We start from the raw sequence: 18,931 nt of genomic DNA on the forward strand, positions 1-18,931 counted from the left end.
CAGGTTCAAGCTCCCCAGCAAAGCACCACGTTGGGGCTGAAAAATCCAAAAGCAATACGCCAACTGCGCTGGGGCACTTGGCCCTAGCTCGAGTGCATGGAGGATGTGAGAACAGCAGAGCACGGGTGTGAAACGAAGGCAGCAAGGTCCTCATAAGGATGGCAGAAAAGAAGCAGGTTAGCAAATGCTGCAAGTGTCAGCTTCAGGCATACGTCCTGCATTTATTAGAACAAGAGGTGCGGCTACGCAAACCGATCTCAATGGGCAAAACCGTTACAGTTCAGAGTGGTCTCAACTCTTGGAACTGCAGATACCACCATATATTCACACATTGATGTTTCAAAAACTGTCCCCGTTCCCACACTGCTAACACTTGCATTTACTGATCAGTCTCATTTCCTCCCAGCATCAACCCGTAAGATGAACTTTCATGCTCAAACCTTCCCGTCGTCACATTCATAAGCCAATGTGCACCACGTACTTCTCCCTCTCCAGCTTTTTCTGCTGGGCACCTGTTGACAAATTGCTCAGATTTCAACAGGTCTCGTGCTCTGGATTTGGTGAGACAGCAAAAGTGGCAAGCAAGAGGACAGAAGTCACTACAGAGCAAGCTCATTCATTGGAAATGAGCTACTCAACTCGGAGGGAGATGTGTTCCCAAAGCAAAGTTTGATCCCAGCAATGGAAGTGGCACCACCACCACCACAGGAAGATCTGGACCGCTTGGGGCAGAACCCAGATGAGACACCACTCTAAGTGGCTTCACCTCCGTGGGTTTTCATGACATTCTTAAAAGAGCATGAAAATAAACCTTTATTTCAGTTCACACCCACCAATATCAACGATATACGTTCACAGTTTTAGTTCTTGACACGAATGGACTGAAAGAGGCAAATTTACATCTATCAGAACAGCAGACAGACCAGTGTTAAGTACAAGCTGTCTCCAGCACCGTACGCGACACGCCATTCCGGGAACTGCTCTATTCTCTAAAGCAGAAGGGAAAGCTTCTGGCCACTCTGGCCAGCAGGGCCCCAACGGACTGACTGGACAGCCCAGAAGGCATCTGGAAAAAAGCAGAGTGACAACTGAAACAGCAGATACACAGTCTGGAGATGGGGAAGGCTTACGTTACAGAGAAAGCTTTTCTGCAAGCGTTTCTGCACATCAAGGCAATTAGTTGGATTACTCAAGGCGTCCCAGAACTGAAACTGCAGCATGTTCTACCAACTCGCAACAGGAGATGGAAGAGCAGCACTCAGTGCTGGGACGAGCGCAGCCCCTGCACCGAGCACCTGCCCCAGCTCTGCTTGGAGTCAGAAGAAACAAACCAAGAGCTATCCCCGTCCACCAGGGGAAAACTTGCCTCCTCCTCCCAGAACTGGCAGGTGAGCACACTAGGAAGTCTGAGCTGATGGTATTAACAGTGGTTTACAACAAACACGTCTGTAGAAAATAGTTCAGGTAAATCGAGCCAGCCAACGCCACGGTTAAGGAGTTTGGTATTACATATCCAAAGGTCTCCGATACTTTCCGCCTGTCCTGTACAGCTTTTAAAAAAATAGGGCATTACCATCTGTTTTCTATCTACCTAGTTAAGAAACTACAAATGTTTTAAGCCGTCCAAAGTGTAAAACATTAAATAAAATGAGAATCCTGCTTCTAGTCTCCTACTAAATGCTGCAGATAAAAACCCTAGGAAACCCTCCTGATTCCTCATTCTCTTCACTGCTTTCGGGTACCGAAGCGGTAACGTCCCCGTTGGCGGGGATTGAATTAAACCTACACTCACTACAGGGGTCCGAAGGATTTCTTACCATCGCTCTCTGAAAAACATTCATTTGTCAGCCAGCAGTCCAACCCCAAACAGCACGCAGATACGGTGACATTTAGACTGAGAGGTGACGTGGCGGGGCTCTGCTCCCCGCCTTTCCGCATGGCACACGGATCGAGGTGCCCGTGTGGGAGAGGGAGCCCCGAGCCCTCCTGCCAGAGCAGCCACGGCCTGGAGCTGCCTCGTGAGCAGGGCTGCAGGCTGCTGCTGTGACAGCATGGGATCCCGCTGTCCTGGGTGCACCGTGTCACTGCCAGAGCTGCAGCTGCCACCTCCCCCCTCCCAGCTCCGCACCCCAGGAGCGGTGGCTATAGGGCACCCTCCCCAAAGGACGAGCAGAGGTAATTTAAAAGCTTTTTCTTTTTTTTTTGCCAAAGCTTCTCGTTCTGTTGAAGGGACGAGGAGGGAATAAAGGGTGAGCGAAAGGCGTCACGCTGATTTTAAAACCTGCTTAGAGCAATGATCCACATATCGCTGCTGGATCGACACACGGGCACGGAACCAGAAACCAACGTGCTCTGAGTGTTTCCCAAGTACCTGGCATCCATTCTGCATAAAGCTTTTGCATAAACAAGCTACCGAGCAGATGAAAAATGACTGTGTTTCCAAGTTGGAAATTAAGCATTAAAACTGAAGGAACTCCAGGAGCTGGTATTTCAGATACCAATGCCACACATTCCAAAAGACCAGGGGCCAATCGAGACCTGCTAGGCAGGAGCTAAGGGAACACAAGTAGCGCGCAAGGACTCAAATCCAGCTCGCAGTTAGGGGAAAATTTCTAAAATCCTGAATTAAAAAAAAAAAAAAAAAAACCACAAATGAAGTGAAAGCTTGTAACTGGTACACACTGTTCACACCTATATTTCAAGTTTGGAAACGCATATTTTCAAGCAGCAATACAAAAAAGTATCCATGAAGAATGCATAATCTCTGAAAAAATTATGAAAACATCCCTGCTACCATTACATTTCTAAATACAAAACTGACTACCATATTGTTGCTTCTGTGTAGCGAGAGAAGTTCATTTTCAAAACAGATAAAATTCAGTCTTTAGGTGTGAATGGTATGAATGACAGTCTCCTTTTTTTTTCTTTTTTTTTTCTTTTTTTTTTTTTTTAAATTTCTTAGTTGTTTAGGATCCTTAAGCATGCAAGCCTCGGAGAGGAAGGCCCGACGAGGGCAGGGTTGGCTTATGACATCCAGTTTAGGACAGAGCTGGGAAAGCCTCTGGGTCATCTACATCAGGAGCAGAAGCACTTGACTGAAAGAGAAACATCAGAAAGTTATCACCGCCCGCAGCACCGAGCCCTTCCACGCCGAGCCCTCGCCAGCAGGTGAGCAGGGCAGTGTGAGGCATTGCTGACACGGCTGCCACAGCACCACGGGCACGGGGGGGAGGCCAAGCCCTTCCCTGCACAGGGAACCCAGGTGGGACCCCAGCAGCTGAGTCACAGCACGACTCCCCTCCTCTCTACAAAGTACCCCGAACCCTGCTTGCTGGGTTCTACCCCACAGGACACTGGGTTTCAAAGAGGCAAGCAGTTCAGCAGTCCGGTGTTGGAAAAAGGATTACTGCAAGAGCTACTTCGTATCTTCCCCCACGACAGGCAATACGTTTTTGCTGGTTTTTTTCCACCCCCTCTAGGGTCTAGGCAGTCTCCTCGATGACTTTTTAACTTAACGCTACCTTTAGAGGCACCAGAGGCATTAAGCAGACCAGAGCTGCACGTGACTAAAGCAGCAGCTTACAGCTTTCTTCCATTCTTCATCAGTGCACCCCACGTGGCTGCTGCTGTTGTAGCAGCCCACAACCTCCAGCTCTCACCTGTTCACAGCACAGGCCAAGCTTCACACACTTTCCCCATTCACAAACTGGTTTGTGTGTGGAAAAAAAACAAAAACACACTATCCCTACAAACTCAGATGCCTCAGCAAAAAGCCCCTTCCGTCCTCACAGAGTATTTTTTCCCCCAGAGGCTCTCTACTGTGCCTAAAAAAGCACTGCAATGAAATGCAAAAAGGAAGGACTTCAGAATAATCTTCACTTTCTGCATGAGAAGTGTGGCAGGGAAGAAGAGTAGAAACAATTTCTAGACAGGAACTCCGGCAGTTCCTGCAAACACCTACATGTATCAGGAGGAAGTGAAACTGAAAACCATTCCAATAAAAGCTACAGCTACATCTGCAGGTAAGACACACACTGCAGAAGCACCCGTGCCACAGTCTAGAGTTAACAAGTAGCAGCAGGGCCTTCTGCCTGCAGTCTTCACATCTGCAGCTGCTGAGGCACAAAGCAGGAGGGGAGGCAGGACGGGCAGCATGCTGCAGGAGGGAGGGGAGGCTCCCCGTGCTGGGGAAGGCAGAGGCTGCAGAGATCACCCACCTGGTTGGGCGTGTGGATCACGTCAAACTCCTTAACCAACTGGAAGGAAACAGACAAAGTCAGCATCAAACAAATGCAGATCTCAAAGTGTACTTCACCACCCCATGACAGCATTCTTCTAGATGTCCTATTAGTGAAGCAACTCAGAGCAAAATCCACCATCGCTTACTTATAATTTCATTTCACCATCAGTTACTTATAATTTCTCTTACGTTGTTGAGAGGAAAGAATTTTCCAGCTAATAAAACTAAGAATTTTAAAATATGCAGTGAAAAGAGAAGGTCAGCATCCTACAAGGGCAAAAAACGAGCCAGTCTGGTTTACGTGACAGAAGTCATGCCACAGACCAAACTCATCTTCTAGCAATCGGAGTACGTGTGTTCATGGCAAACAAGTGATCTGTATTAAACCAAGCTTTGCTACAGCTCTACAACTGCACTTCAGCTTCACACTTTGGCCCCAGGCAGTGCTTCTTCCATTTATTTCCTTAGGGCTTTAGTACTACCGGTGGAAAACAAATTCCTGCCCATCAGGAAAAAAACATGTCTTATTTCCATATGGAACCCCCCACATCCCTCAAACTGAAGATACACCACGCAGCCACAGAACTTGTCTTTCCCTCCCAGAGGTAACAGTGCAGATATTGTCCTCAGTGACTGAGAATACTCTCAGATCTGCCCAAGGAATCATTTTTCAGGCTTAGATACAGCTGAAAGGAAATGTTTTGTTTTTTTTTTCTCCCCCCAACAGTAACCTACTCCCAACCTCCCCTGTTTTGTGCCTAGTTAGAACACTGCTGGAACACTCACCCTTCCGTCCTAGCAGTAACCTAGTTTTAAAGCAAACCTGCAAGAACTGACCTTTTACCCGGCTTGAAATGGAGCTTGCTTTCTGAACAATTCCCCCCAGAGCAAGACTGTGCAGAAGGGAAAGCACGAGTGCCACAAGCTCAGCCCGCAGCCGAGAGCTCTGCATCCTCACCTTGTCAGTCCTGCCCCCACGGCTGGCCCTGCCACCACGCCCTCGGCCACCCCGGCCCCCTCGGCCACCGCGTCCGGGGCGGCCGAGGTCTCCAAAGTTGATCTCCAGCTGGGATGTGATGTCGTTGGCGGGCTTACGGAAGTGATGATCCATTACAGAGTCCTCAGCGTGAGCCTGGAACGAACAATTGCTCCTGAGTGATCAGATCCCCACGGAAGTGTTTTCATCTGCAGTGGCACTCTTAGCGACACAGCACCCGTGCTCACCTCCAACAACATAGCAGGAACCGCTGTGAATTGACAGCACGCAGAGGAGAGCAAACGCTCACTGCCAAGACTTTGAGTTCCAGCACCTGAACCAAGTTATTCTATATTTCCGAGCCAATTTGGGGAAGCTCTGGCATTCTGTTACAGGAACAAGTCTAAACTTACCTGGGCCCCAACCAAGCCAATACAGAACTCTGTTTTCCAGCATTTCACTTCCTCTCACTTCATACCTGAGGAACCTTAAGGTTTTAGTAACTCATTGAAGTCTTGTGCAATGTGCTCTCAATAAGCCATCTTTATTTTGCTCCACAAGTGCTGTACATGTCCTCATTTGCTTCGCTTCGTGTTAAGCATTTAAAGCACAGGAAACCGTAAGAATCCCACCTTGGTTTTCATCAGCCAGAGCAATCAGTGGAGGAGGCACAAGCACAGTTCAGACAGAATGTAACTAAGGTAACTACCAATTAAGGCTAAAAGAGAAGCCATCTCACTAATTACACGGAGGAAGGACTCCTACCACCGTTGCCATGATGAACCCACCTCTCACAGCTTGCTGGTTCCCAGTGCATTCAGTGAGAAATCTCAAGAGCAAGGTACGCACCGATGAGCAGACCTAACACCCTGCGCCCTACCATGCAGCACAGGCTGAGTATTTCAAGTCATTATGCACCAAACACAACAAGCGACAGGCGTTTTTGTTTCCCCTACTGAGCACATTTAATTTTCTATATAAACAGCTCATTTTTGGCACCTTCAGTTAGGTGCAGAACATTGAACTGACCACAGTGGATCAGACCGAGGGGTTATCCAGTGCTGCCTCTTAAAAAACCCAGCCATCACATTTTGGAAACATGACAGTACACGACCCTATAACACCCCAACTTCTGGCCGAGCAATTGTTTGCTCTCTGCCCTACGCGTAGGTGCCACATGCAAGCTTAGGCATTCTGACTGTAAGTTACTTTTCTTGTGGTGGAGTTACACAATACCCTGACCTTCTGACTTTCAAAGGCAGCGTACTGTGCAATTAGGTGTAACACCTCTTAATTACCTGTTGTGGATCCTTCACGGGGCAGCCAATGGATGCACAGAAGGTTGAAGTCAGAGGGCTGGAAGTTGCTTTTGGGGATGCCTCGAGTCAGTCACAAGCACCACAACGCACAGAGCCACCAAGGGTCCTCCCCCCACCCTAATGACCCCTGCTGAGCCCAGCTGGACATGTGGCCTCCACGGCACCCACAGCTTAATTAGGCACAGGGAGAAGTAGTGCTCCATGCTGGTTTACTCCAAACATATTTCACTGCGATGTGTTCCATGCAGCAGCTGTTCCCTAAGAGACTCCTGGTTTTACTGATCTGAACCACACTCTCATCCCTCAGATCTCTTCCCTACGCTTCTGAAGCTGGCCTCAGCGGATACTTCTCAGACAAGAGTCATTCCACATCTCTACCCAACAGCACGAGCAGAAGGACAATACTCAGGTGGAAGTACACCAGTGATTCAAACAGCAAACAATGCCTTCTGTTATGGTTCTGACTCCTTTCCTAGTGCTGGTGTTTCACCTACTGTCTCAACCATCACAAGGTACTGAGATCTTATTTCCAACTTAGTGGTAGTGAAGAGACTCTGAGAGGCAGAAGCAGTGCCACGATACAGAAGTTCTATGCATCTACTTCCCTGCACTGCTACTGCTTAAAAAAGAAGCTCTACAGTCTACCAAAATATTGTATTTTTCCCAACTGAACCTTGGTTTAACGACTAAAGCCAGCAAGTTCTGTGTGTAACCTGAGGATTTCTTTACCCAAAATAACTCTAATTTAAAACACCAATAGAAGACTTAGCACATTCTCCTCATTCTCCTCCTGTGCTTAGGTGGTAGAAGACACACCACACAGACTTCCTATTTGAATCATCTTTGGAAGCACTTTGTGTGTATTGGCAACTCTCGACAGTGCTCTGATCTAACTGATAGCTGCTTCAAGGCACTGCTGCACCTGTGGGTCTTGGGAAAGGCTGTCCAAAGCTTTAAGAACAAGACAGTAATGGGAAGTGAGCCAAAGCAGACAGCAAGATACGGAAAAACAGCAAGAGAAAATAAGAGACTCGTGATGGAAGTGCTTATGGGACAGTCAGAACTCAGCTTAACTAGAAGAAAAGGCACTGATTACAGAGGGCCCTACGCTGTGCGCAGTGAGACAACAGGCATGGACAGAAAAGCTCCGTATTCTTTGTGTTTGTGGTTTCTTTATATCAAAGCCCTTCATTTCAGAAGGGCTCAGATCAAAACATGTATCACCGGTTAGATAGAAAGGATCAGTACCTCATTTGACTCCAGCAGACTCCCCTGCATTTCTGTCATCGCCTTTGTCTGATGAAAGTTGCGTGTCCACACCAAAGTGACAAAAGGAACAAAGGGAGAAAACAAAAGGAAGAAATGAGACTCAACTACATACAGAAACAACACGTAAAAAGGTCACATGAACTCGCTGGGTACAGATGTCACCGAGCACATGAAGCAGCGGAAGGATGAGAGCAGAAGTTGTGCAAGAATCCAGAAGGAGCAGAGGATGGACTTACACCGGGAGGCAAAGAGGAGTCTCGGATTGGGAATAAAGAGAAGTTTAATACAAGCTGTTGGGAACTACACACGCAGACTGATCTCCTGCACCTCGCTACACTGGGCACACAGACCTGGACAGACAGGTGGCACAGGTTGGGGGTGGTTTTAAGTAATTACTCTGAAAGAAAAAAGAGTTTCTGCACAGCCTGGATTCAAGAGCGATTCCTACACATTTGGCAAAGATGAAAGACTGTCTTCCAATACTTGCTTCTCAGTCTTCCATTGTGATCTCCTCTCCAAGGAAGCGATGGGAGTAACAAGCAAAGTTTAAGGCACAGGGAAGAGGCACAGCACAACAGAAGCACGGAGCAGAACCTCCTTTACTGGTGGATGAATCTCTCTGGGAGCTGCTTCGAACAACTGGAACGAGTTCTAAGATTTCTTCACAACTCACATCCCGTTATTCATTCAGCAAGACCTGAAGTGCTCAACCACTATGCCAGCTGCACAGAAGGAAAAGGATCTCCTATGGCATAACCCAGCCTTCTGGAAAGGCCCTCATCAGACAAGGGCTGCCAATACACGTGGATTTCATACTAAACCAGCGAGAATCTGAGACAGTACGAAGAGTTTGTTGTACAGCACATGGGAAAGATGGGGAAGACCTGAGATACAGCCAAGCACTTCAGTCTTCGGTGAAGAACATGAGACAGAGGAGAGACTTGTGAAGGAGCTAAGGCAGACGAGCAGCACTGGATCCTCACATGCTCCTTTCATGGAAGTTTCCTAGGACACTCCCAGGAGTTCTGAGAAGATGGCCCTTGTGATGCTTGAATTTCTCAGAAAAATCTGCAGGTGCATGTTGTCATTACCCAGCCCTAAGGATTCAGAAGATTTTGGGCTGAAACGCAGCGTTTATCGATAACCAAGTCACTTTCACAGGCTGACACACTCATTACCCATCAGAGAAACCTTCCACCGACCTCGTGACAAAAGGATGTCCAAGAACAGCAGGTGGTGAGTAGCTTTGTTCACAGCTCCTGGTTATTCCACCTTCTCTACCTGTTCACAAAGGACCTGCAGGGAAAGCTTGCCCAACACCTGTGTTTTAAGAACTATTCTGCTACAACACTTAGCAAAAGAAATACACTTTCCCAAGAGATCAGCGAACAATGAAGAAACAAAATGAGTAGAGACATTTGCTGGGCAAGTTTAGAAGAGCCTACTAAATGCAGTTTTGTTCTTAACTCATTTCTGTGCTTGTACAGCAAGGAATGGTTACCTCAGGCACTGGTGTTAGAAGTATCTGATTTATTTCAGGAGAAATCAGCCAAATACACCTCAGAAAGAGCAATCTGCTCGTGTCAATGGTTCCATGAAAGAATTCTGATGTAAAAAAAATTAAAGGAGAATAAGTAAACTACTGGTTCACTTTTTCAGAAGGAAACTAAGAGCAGAGCTTTCCAGCTTCTTAACGACTCAGGAATACAACCATCTCATCACACTATCATACATTCAGATGTGTTTGGGAAAAAAAGAGTCCATCTACCACTGATAACTTGTCATAGATCCGCTCCAGGGAGATGAAAGTGGGGGGAGGATGTCCTGACATGTTCAAAGGACTACAGATGTGTTGCATCTACAGATCTTGCTGGGTGCATCTCTTCAACCTTACTCCTCTAACACACAACAATCCTTAGTTTAACTCAAGCTAGTAGAGTAGGAAAGCTTCAAACTCTGAGCAGCTCAAGGAAAACAGAAAGAACCAATGTACTTTACACAGTCAGAAGGAAATGGCACGATTTTGTCTTAAACTCATTCCAAGTTCAGTGGGTTAGAAATAGAGTTCTCGTGGTAAGTGATGAACAGTGCTCCCTCAGCTGCATGGCATACCCCATCTTACAAGAGAGAAAATGACAAGGTGTGAAAAGCAGAAACACACATTAGAAGGCCAAACAGCATACTGCATACTAGTTTGTTACTTCAAAAGGAGTCAGAACCATCTGCTGCACGAGGCTGAAGTCCGGTGATTAACAGTGGGCCACTGATTAACAGTGTTAAAACCAAAGATTTAAAGGTCCTGTCAGTTTCTGAAACTGAATCCAGCTGCTGGAGTCCAGCCTTAGCAAACAGAGCTCTCAGTACCACCCTCCTCTCCAAAGTGGGACAATGTGTTTCTCTTTGCCACGCTCACTCTTTTAAAAGAACTTGGTCGTTATTACAAAGTATTTGAGAAATTACAATTTGCAAGTGATTCTACAGCAACTATGTTGAATCACTGACACATGCAAACTCACCTCACCTGGTTTCTAAAAAACGTCAGAGGCACTTGGCTAGGTAACCTTACAGAATTACAAGTTACCTGGATTAAAACTTCAGACCCAGTGCAGGCATGACCCACATTTCTTCAGCCCTACGCAGGGTTTAACAAGCACAATCAGTGGGCTGCTCCAAGACCAAAGGTGATACAATAAACTCTTATAAAAATATAGGGGAAAAAATAATGTTGATTCTCCCACCAAGAGACCGTCCTTACAAGGCACCCTGCCCAGCTGCAGTATTCCAGTCTTCTCTGTTAATTGCTGGGTTATAACACAGTATACGTCAGCCTAAGAATATAGAACTGTAAAAACTACCCACACAGGAAGGACAGCAACTAACACTACTGTACAGCTTCAGTTTTATGTAAGAGAAGTTGTTCTTGTTTTATGAACTTTTATAGAAAGGTCAGCTTGTCAAAGAACAGAGCTCACGCTCCAAAAAGTGCACATCATTAGAAAAACCTATACAATCTGGACACTAGCAAATAGCAAAGATCACTTTACCTCCTCGCTCTTTGACTTGTGAAGAACAAATCCTTTTTTCCATTGCCCATCAGCACCCTCATTTGGTTTACGGATGTTGAACTCAACCTTTGCACGATCCTTACTTTGAATAGCTTTCCATTCGTCCAGGGTCATTTCCTTAGGACCTTCCTCCTTAACTTCTTCAACCTCATTTTCCCTGTAGTAAATTCATGGATATTACTTAGAACTCATTCCCCATATACAGTGAATTCAAAACCAGTTCTAATCAGCACCAGATAATAATAAACATTATACATATATACACACAACGTAATGCTATCATTTTGTTTCAGATTTAGGTATTAAAAACTCAAATCCAACACTCAACAAGCACGCATGAAAATTTATCTGCTTTAGCTACATGAAAACTGCTAAAATCACAGCCAGACACCTTTAAAAACATAAATGGTGACCACAGCAATGTTAAAATTAACACTGATCCTTGCTGTCCATTCTCAGTATTAATGGCAATTGTCTTTGCAAATATAAAAGCCTATTTTTCCAAGAGACTTGTCTAGAGTTGTTCTGCCCTCTTCCAAGAGAGCTGCCTCCCCATGTGTCTAGCTGGGCAGTGGGATGGCACTTAGTCTTACCATAATCCTCAAGATTCTGTTGTTGTTTGTTGTTGATTTGCACAGTCTGCTTCTTTTACTCCATTAAAGGCAGCTATTAGTGTTCCAGGTAACCACAACAATTTCTACTTTTGGCTAACTTGAAAAAACAACGGCATACAAACATAGTTCCTTGGGAGATGCATCACCTCATTGTAAAGCTCTGGCAGCCCTAGCTTCTGCCAAAGAGCTATTTTTAAGTAAAACACACAACCTCTACCTTCAGTAACAGATCATGTTCCAGCTACTCAGGCAGTCGATCCTCCAGTCATTCTTTGGTGTGCTTATGCAACTCTATTTGATTTATGAGCTACTATGACATTACAGCAAAGCAGTGCCATCAACTCAAGAGAAAAGGTCCTTCCTGTAGCCATGAGTTGATGCAGTAATGCAGAGGGTTTATGTCAAAATTAGTCTATTTCATTTTACACGATGTAGTAGAGAGTGATTTTTTACATGATACTTGCAGAGCCATGCTTACTGCTCACTGCAAAGGTACTGCCCCTTGGCATCCTGCTTATTCTGTAAAGCATCCTACAGCTCCACTGAAACATTCAGAGATCCAGAACAGCCAACTTGGAAATGAAGCTGTGTGAGGATGCTTCCCTGGAAAGATAACTGATGGACTGCAACAGAAGCGTTACACTCGAAGCAGAACACATCTTCTGAAGATTTCCAGAAGAAAACCACCCATGCAGGCAGCCTGCAGAACGCTGCAGACACTGACCCATCCTCGTGCAGATCAGTAACCTGGTCAGGCAGCAGACACCGCATCTAATAAAGAGCCAGGAAATACTGCATGCTCAGCAAATGTCCTAGAGTCACTGAGTGCTGTGGGTTGGAAGGGACTCCAAAGCCAATCTAGTTCCAGCACCCTAACATGGGCACAGAGATTTGAAGTATCCTTTTCATCCCCAACATGAGCTACGCGCATTTTCTGACCACTGCTGCAGCTGTCATTCCTTAAAACTGTCCAGGCTCTTTCTGTGCACAAGGCAAACTTAACCATGGGCACCTACAACCTTGCAGAAGTGATGGCACTTAGCAACTTAGTTAAAGCACATCCCTGCCTTACTCTCTGCTCAGTAACCAAAGCTACCAATGAGGAAATCAAGCTGCAGAGGATTCCACATTAGAAACCTTTGGCAAATAAGCACTTAAAAAGAAAAAACATCTCCTATTGTTTGCCATTTTCTTTTGAATCCACCACAGCACACGCACTCATTAAAATACTGCATTTCCATAAGAAACTTGTATCCCTCTAAACCAACTTCAAGTAACTAAGTCACAGCTGGGGGAATTTTCCATTCACTGACCAGTGGCTTTTTTCCTCTTAGCAGTGTCCAAGCGAAAACAGAAGTAATGGAGTTCACTTCTCTGAGAGCTGCCCACATGCACAAAAGATGGAAAGAGTGAGAGACAACCTTTCTTCTACAGGCCAGCCACACAGCCTCAGCAGTTGTTCTGAGAAACTAAGCGCTTCCCATTGGCAGAACACTCCGTCCCCTGGTTGTTCTAGGTAGCTGTGAGCATGGTTGCTTTTGGATTTGGTACTTACAGCTGTAATCCTGAGATTACACACTACAACGGGTTATTAATAACTAAATCTGAAAGCTATCTAAGAGCTTGCAATACACTAACAGTTTAAAGACAACTTCTCTAGAGGTAAAGTTTCTAAAGAGTTTTCCAGCAGCATCACGAATGATTTTGTATCTGCTGAAGGACACAAAGTGAACATGGCGAAACAGAAGGAGGCAAGCTATCAGGAGGTAAAAGCAAAGCAACCATACCTTTGAGGCAACCAGAGAACATGATGGAAGGGGGCACACTCACTTGTTTTCAGAATCAGCAGGCGGATGTTCCTCTCCCTCTGGCGTTTCCTCAGTTACAGCAGACTGATCCAATTCACTGTAATTACAGTTGGGTTTTGTTTGTTTCGCTGTTTAAGTCCGTGCCCATTTAAAACTATGCAAGATGAATGCCTAAGCTCTATAGTACGTTCACACAGCTTACTGCTCTTTAAAAAGAACTATTTCACTACGAATTGCTGCTCCCTCTGCCTTTTAAACTCTGTGCTTTCCTTCTTCCCCCACCTGTCCCCAACACTGAGTTGTACCCGTTCTGAACGCCTCCCAACAAAGCTTTGAGACAAAACACACCTGGATATTAAAAATGCTGTACTCAATGTAATACTTGGAAAAAAAAGCTGGCTTCTCGTGATCAGCAGCCTTAAACCTAAGCTGTTTGATTTTTTAGTAAAAGGATTGTTCAAAGAACAGCCCAGGACGCTTCCCTGCTTCAAACCAAAATTCTGGTTTTAGAAATGGAAGCCATCTCATGTATCCATAATTCACTAAATTCTGCGGTCAGTGGCTTCCTTCATAGCACACCACAAATTCCCAAAATCTAAAGGAAAAAAGGCCACCAAATCTTTACATTTTGCAAGCTGTAAGAGTCAGGATTTAACACTGTGATAGATCTCTGAGCAATGAGAGATTACTAACGTGAGTTCGTCTTTGACGGTTCCCCAGTTGTGTGATCCACTGCCACCTCGCTTGTCCTCGTGCTTTAGGCCGCTGAAATGTGAATGTGAAACAGAACTAACAAAACTGAGTTAACATTATAGTGTCCAGATACAGAAATTCAAAGACATTTTCAAACATATATTAATAGTAAAGAATAGCTAAGGAAGCTCTAGGAAAAGGTAAAGACTTACGATCTATCGCTGCCACTATGTCTGTCAAATTCACGTTTGCCACGAGAGTCAAACCCATCTCCTCTGCCCATCCCACGGCCACGGCCACGTCCTCTTCCAAGTCCACCACGTCCACGCATCGGTCGGTCCAGGATGGGTCTAGACAGAACAGCCACACTTCAGTATTTCCCCTCCCCCAGCTTACAACACGGCTTCCAAGCTTTTCTTCTTCTTACGAGAATGTAGTTCACTTATTTTTCCTCTGATTATTACTCACTGCTTTTATGTTGGCACGCTAAGCTTTGGGGAAAAATTTCTTGACCACAAAGGTGGTCAAACACTGGAGCAGGCTTCTGAGCAAGGTGCCTAGCACCCCGCTCCTGTCAGCGCTCCAGCAGCACCAGAATAATGCCCTAATTAACGTGCTTCAGCTTTTGGTAGGCCTGCAGCAGCCAGGCACCAGGATTCAAGGATCTTTCTAGGTCTCTCCCTTCCAAGTGAACTAATTCTAGTTACGTTCAGGCTAATTTCAATGCTAAACTATTAGACTGGAGAAAAGCCATATGTAATGCTGCTCTCCACACTTCAGTAACTAAACAAATGCTTTGTTTGCATCTCCTGCCCACCATTCCCAAATTTAGTGCTTATAGTGCTTTACATCACTCGCTGTTGCTACGGTCCCACCTTCAGCCACCTTACCTTTAAAAGCATCTCACTATTTGAATATTACTTTCAAAACTCTTGAATTCTGGACCCGATGTGACACTCTGTTCCCTTTAGCCACCAGCTGGCTTCGTTACTTCCAGACCTGAAGCCACTGGAGCCAAGGAAGCGTGAACACCTCCATGGACAAACCTGCACTGGCTTGAGGTTAACTGCACAACTGAAGCAACAGCTGTAACAGCAAACGGATCTCATCCTGCAGGCAAGAGCTGTGCTTCAGTTCCTCTTCCGACCTCTGTGCTGTGGATTTCCAGAATCGTGCTGGCTATCTTACTGATTTGTCCTGTGCTTTTTGTCAACCCAATGGAACTGTTCACATTACGTGAGTCCTGGTCAAAAAACGGGAGCCACGTTTGTAAATGAAATCGCACAAGGGGAAAGCACTCTGCGCTGACACAGGCGCCTCTTTTGACTGACAAATGGAATTTCATCACTTTGACCAAATCTACCATTTTTTGCTTGGCTTTTAAGCTTAGCAGCAGCAGGACAGCTCCACCCCGGAATATCACCAAGTTCTGCAACACGCAAGGCAAATTCTTACTTATCGACAGAGAATTCTCCTCCTTCGCCCTTCTCATCGGCGGGTTTATCAAATCGGCGCTCACGAGGAGGTCGTCTCTCGGGTCTCCTGTCAATGGGCTTGCCTTCACCCTGCTGCTGCTGCTGCTGATCAGGCCTCCTGCCAATGCGCCTTATCCCTGCAACAGGAGCAGAACACACCAACGGAATGCGGAGCTGCTCCGGGACAGATACTGATGGTAGCGCTGCCAAACAAAGATGAACGCGAGCTGGAATTCGGGCTTTTTCTTCTAACCCTGCGACCGCACGCTCTTCGAAACAATACCTTTATAAGAAGGTCACTGCAGATCATTGGACTCTAATGGATGTTTTTCGCATCTCAATCAGCAGCATTTCAATCACACTGCGTTTTGCACGAGCATACGCTCTTACAGTACTGTGGGAAACAAGACCTGTCAGAGCGCACAAACACCAGAGATCCATGTTCAAACGATCGGCTTTCAAAGGAGGATCAAGATGAGCAAGTTTTGTGTTCTTTCTCCAAAGGGCATTTTTCAGCTAGAAGACGTGCTTCCTATTTGATGCGCACCGAAACAAGGTCAGCAGCTTCCCCGGAACCAAGCCCCCACGACAGCCGCCCTGTTTCATCCTACCTCGCTCTGCCTGGAAGCATTTAAGGAAGCATTTAATCAGACGGGGCACCTGGGGCTGCGCTGTTCAGAGGGCCCCCCAGCAGGCCAGCAATACCCGTGCCCCTCAAACCAGGCAGCACGGCAGGCACTACTCAGTGCCTCAGGAGGACTCGATGTGCCACTGCTGGCAGCCCCCCGCGTGCTGGCGGACAAAGGCTGAGGCGGCAGCGTGCTGCACACTGCCCGAGCGCTGCGCTGCTGCAACACACGCTGCTCCTGCCTCCATTTCTACCCCTCCTGAAATTGGCTAGAATAACCACTACCCGTACCATCTCCTCCACTGTGACACCTGAAGGGTCTGAAGTACTTTCCCACTCATCTTGGCTACTTTTTTTTTTTTTTTTTTTAGGAAGACCTGCACAAACTCCTTCGTCTGCTGTCACACTACCACCTCTCCAAAACGCACAGGGAAGAAAGCCCTCAGCAAACCACCATCCCCAGGGCTGCCTCAAAAACGGAGCTCTCTGTTATTTAAAAAAAGAAAGCCTGTTTTTACTATTCCCAAAGACAGAAGTTCCTGCCGAACAAGCAGTGCCGCACCTGGGTGGGGCCCACAAGTTACAGCTGTAATGATATCCACGCCAACACGCCCAGACGAACAATGCTTCCTTACCTGACACGCTGTGCTGCGCGCACGTTTGCATGACAGGCACTGCTTGCTCAGGAAGGCTCCCTGCACCAACGCAGCAGCCTCAACCCCCACTCGTTCTGAGGAGGGACCCTCACGCTGGGAAGAGCCACTTGGTTGTAGAGGCACAGCAGAGCCGGCCGTGCCACGCCGAGGCGTGCTGCAGGGCTGCAATGCACGATCCAATGTCAAGTGCAGCACCCTGCGCCCAGAGCTCCCGGGAGCCAAGCCGACAACGTGCTGCATGATCCCACACGACTGCAGAAAACAACTGCACCTCGTAGAGTGCTGCTGCAGCAGCAGCAGGCCAGGATGCCTGTTTTGTTACTATAATAAGCCATAAAAGACTCCTTGTCACAACAAAGCACCGCTCGTCCTTGAAAGTAAAAGCGAGAACCAGGAGGTGAGGGTTCCGAGCTGTCTCCCGCAGACCCAGAGCCCGCATCCTGGCCAAGCACGCTGCTGCATCTCACTGCATGGGATCCCACTGCCAGCCCACACCTGACCCACACCCACAGGGGACACGAGCTCCGGGAACAGCCACACTCGGGACAACTACTGCATTCCTCCCCAGGAAAAAAACCCCAGCATCGCACTGGGAAACACAAAGCATCCATAGGCAAAGAGCGTGGCAACAGTTCCCAGCTGCTGCTCGGTGTTCTCTCACTATTCAGCAGGTGCACCATCTAGAATCATATATTAACTTCTTTCTTAAAACCCAGTGTAACCCAAGCCCCTGCACGGGGTGCTGCACGGCCACCTGCGTGCACAAAGCTGCCGCTTGTCACACCGACCCTTCTGCCAAGCCGAGCCCTCCGTCACAGCTTATTTGTTCAGACTGTTTGCGCTTCCACTTCTTTTTTAAACAGCCAGAATGCCCCGTGCCCGCCTAGCGAGATGGCTCCGGGTCGCACAAACGTGACGGGGGGCGCGAGTTATTAACAAAGTGCGCGTTGCTCCAACCGACTCAGTCCTCACTGCTGCACAAAAGTGAGTGAAGTGAATAATGCACAGAGCGTGACCGACACCAGCACCCACCCGACCGCCCGGAGCTCACGCGGGGGTTTTCCTAATTCCTGCTGCTCCCATCACAGAACCCCAGGATCCCAGCACGGTGGGGTCGGAAGGGCTCCCACCCCCGGGCTGGGTGCCCCCACACCAGCTCCGGCTGCCCAGAGCCCATTGGTGGCCTTGGGCACCTCCACTGCTTGCGCACCTGCAGCTCTGGGCAGCAGCGCCAGGGCATCACCGCCTCTGGGTGAAGAAGTTCCCCTTCACATCTGACCCAGATCTCCCCTTTTTTAGCCGAAAGCCATTCCCTCTCGTCCCACCGCTACCTGCCCGCGTAGAAGCCTCCCTCGTGTTCACCAGCTCCCCGCAGTACCGACGGTTTCCCCGGACCCTTCCCTTCCCCAGGCCGAAGCCACCCACGGGGACACCCGGGGCACCCCACGCGCTCCTCCATGTTGGGGCCGCGGCCACGTGCGGTTCCGCGGGGCTCTCCGGGGCCGCCCCCCCGCGCCACGCGGCCCCGTTCCCGCCACGTGCGCGCCGCGGCCCGGGGGCCGCTCCCTCCCTCCCTCCCTCCTTCGCTACCCGCTTCCCTCCCTCCCTCCCGGCCGGGCCCGGCGCTTCCCGCCGCCGCCGCCGCCTTTGTGCGCTCCCGCGGGCCCCGCCGGCGCTCACCCTCCTTCCGCAGCGGCGCTCCGGGCTGCCCGCCGCCCTCCTCCCGGCGCTCTCCCCCGGCGGAGGCGGCGAAGGGCGGCAGCGGGTTCTTGCGTTCCTTCTGGGACTCCCTGCGCAGCTGCTTGGCCGCGCTGCCCGCTCCGCCGCCCGAGCCCGCCTGGCCCGGGCCTCCTCCTCCGGCGCCGCCCGAGGAGTTGCTCTGCGCTCCCGCCGGGCCTCCTCGGGCCCCGCCGCCCCCCTGGGCCCCGCCGCCGCCGCCGCTCTCTTTCCGCCGACTCTCGGCCGCCCGCAGCACCTCGAAGGGGTCGGACTCGTCATCAAAAAGCTGGTCGAAGCGGTTGGTGACGACGCAGCCGAAGCCCTCCTGCAGGTGTCCGGGCATGATGGGCCCCCGTCGGCGGGATCCTGCTCCGATGCTGCCGGGCCCCCCCGCGCCCTGCTCGCTGCCGCACAAGATGGCCGGCCGCGAAGAGACCCGCTTCTCTTCCGGCGCCGGGCACATCCGGGC

At 48.6% G+C, this 18,931-nt stretch overlaps 1 protein-coding gene across 4 annotated transcripts; it reads right to left on the minus strand.

The window, feature by feature from the left end:
• Positions 2,659–18,931, minus strand: SERBP1 (SERPINE1 mRNA binding protein 1). 4 transcript variants are annotated; one of them, XM_021404965.1, is made up of 10 exons: positions 18,424–18,931; positions 15,440–15,596; positions 14,197–14,334; positions 13,985–14,080; positions 13,314–13,388; positions 10,849–11,026; positions 7,784–7,831; positions 5,199–5,372; positions 4,218–4,256; positions 2,659–3,095 (listed from the first exon to the last, which is right to left on the minus strand). In XM_021404965.1, the coding sequence occupies exons 1-10, from the start codon at positions 18,923–18,925 to the stop codon at positions 3,039–3,041; spliced, it is 1,464 nt and encodes a 487-aa protein (XP_021260640.1). In that variant the 5' UTR covers positions 18,926–18,931; the 3' UTR covers positions 2,659–3,038. The 4 variants fall into 4 exon arrangements, with proteins under 4 accessions (XP_021260640.1, XP_021260641.1, XP_021260642.1 ...); XM_021404966.1 differs by having other exon boundaries at positions 13,985–14,056; positions 18,424–18,929; XM_021404967.1 differs by lacking the exon at positions 7,784–7,831 and having other exon boundaries at positions 18,424–18,928.

This window comes from Numida meleagris, chromosome 7 (genome assembly GCF_002078875.1).
Source record: "Numida meleagris isolate 19003 breed g44 Domestic line chromosome 7, NumMel1.0, whole genome shotgun sequence".
Lineage (NCBI taxonomy): Eukaryota > Metazoa > Chordata > Aves > Galliformes > Numididae > Numida > Numida meleagris.

What these genes read in the sequence shown, in the direction of transcription:
- SERBP1 (XM_021404965.1), bottom strand. Translation starts at nt 18,925, where the DNA reads ATGTGCCCGGCGCCGGAAGAGAAGCGGGTCTCTTCGCGGCCGGCCATC. An exon ending in ACAAGTCAAAGAGCGAGGAG is followed by an intron (nt 7,832 to 10,848) that starts GTAAAGTGATCT and finishes AACTTTCATCAG; the next exon opens with ACAAAGGCGATGACAGAAAT. An exon ending in TGATCCACACGCCCAACCAG is followed by an intron (nt 3,096 to 4,217) that starts GTGGGTGATCTC and finishes TTTCTCTTTCAG; the next exon opens with TCAAGTGCTTCTGCTCCTGA.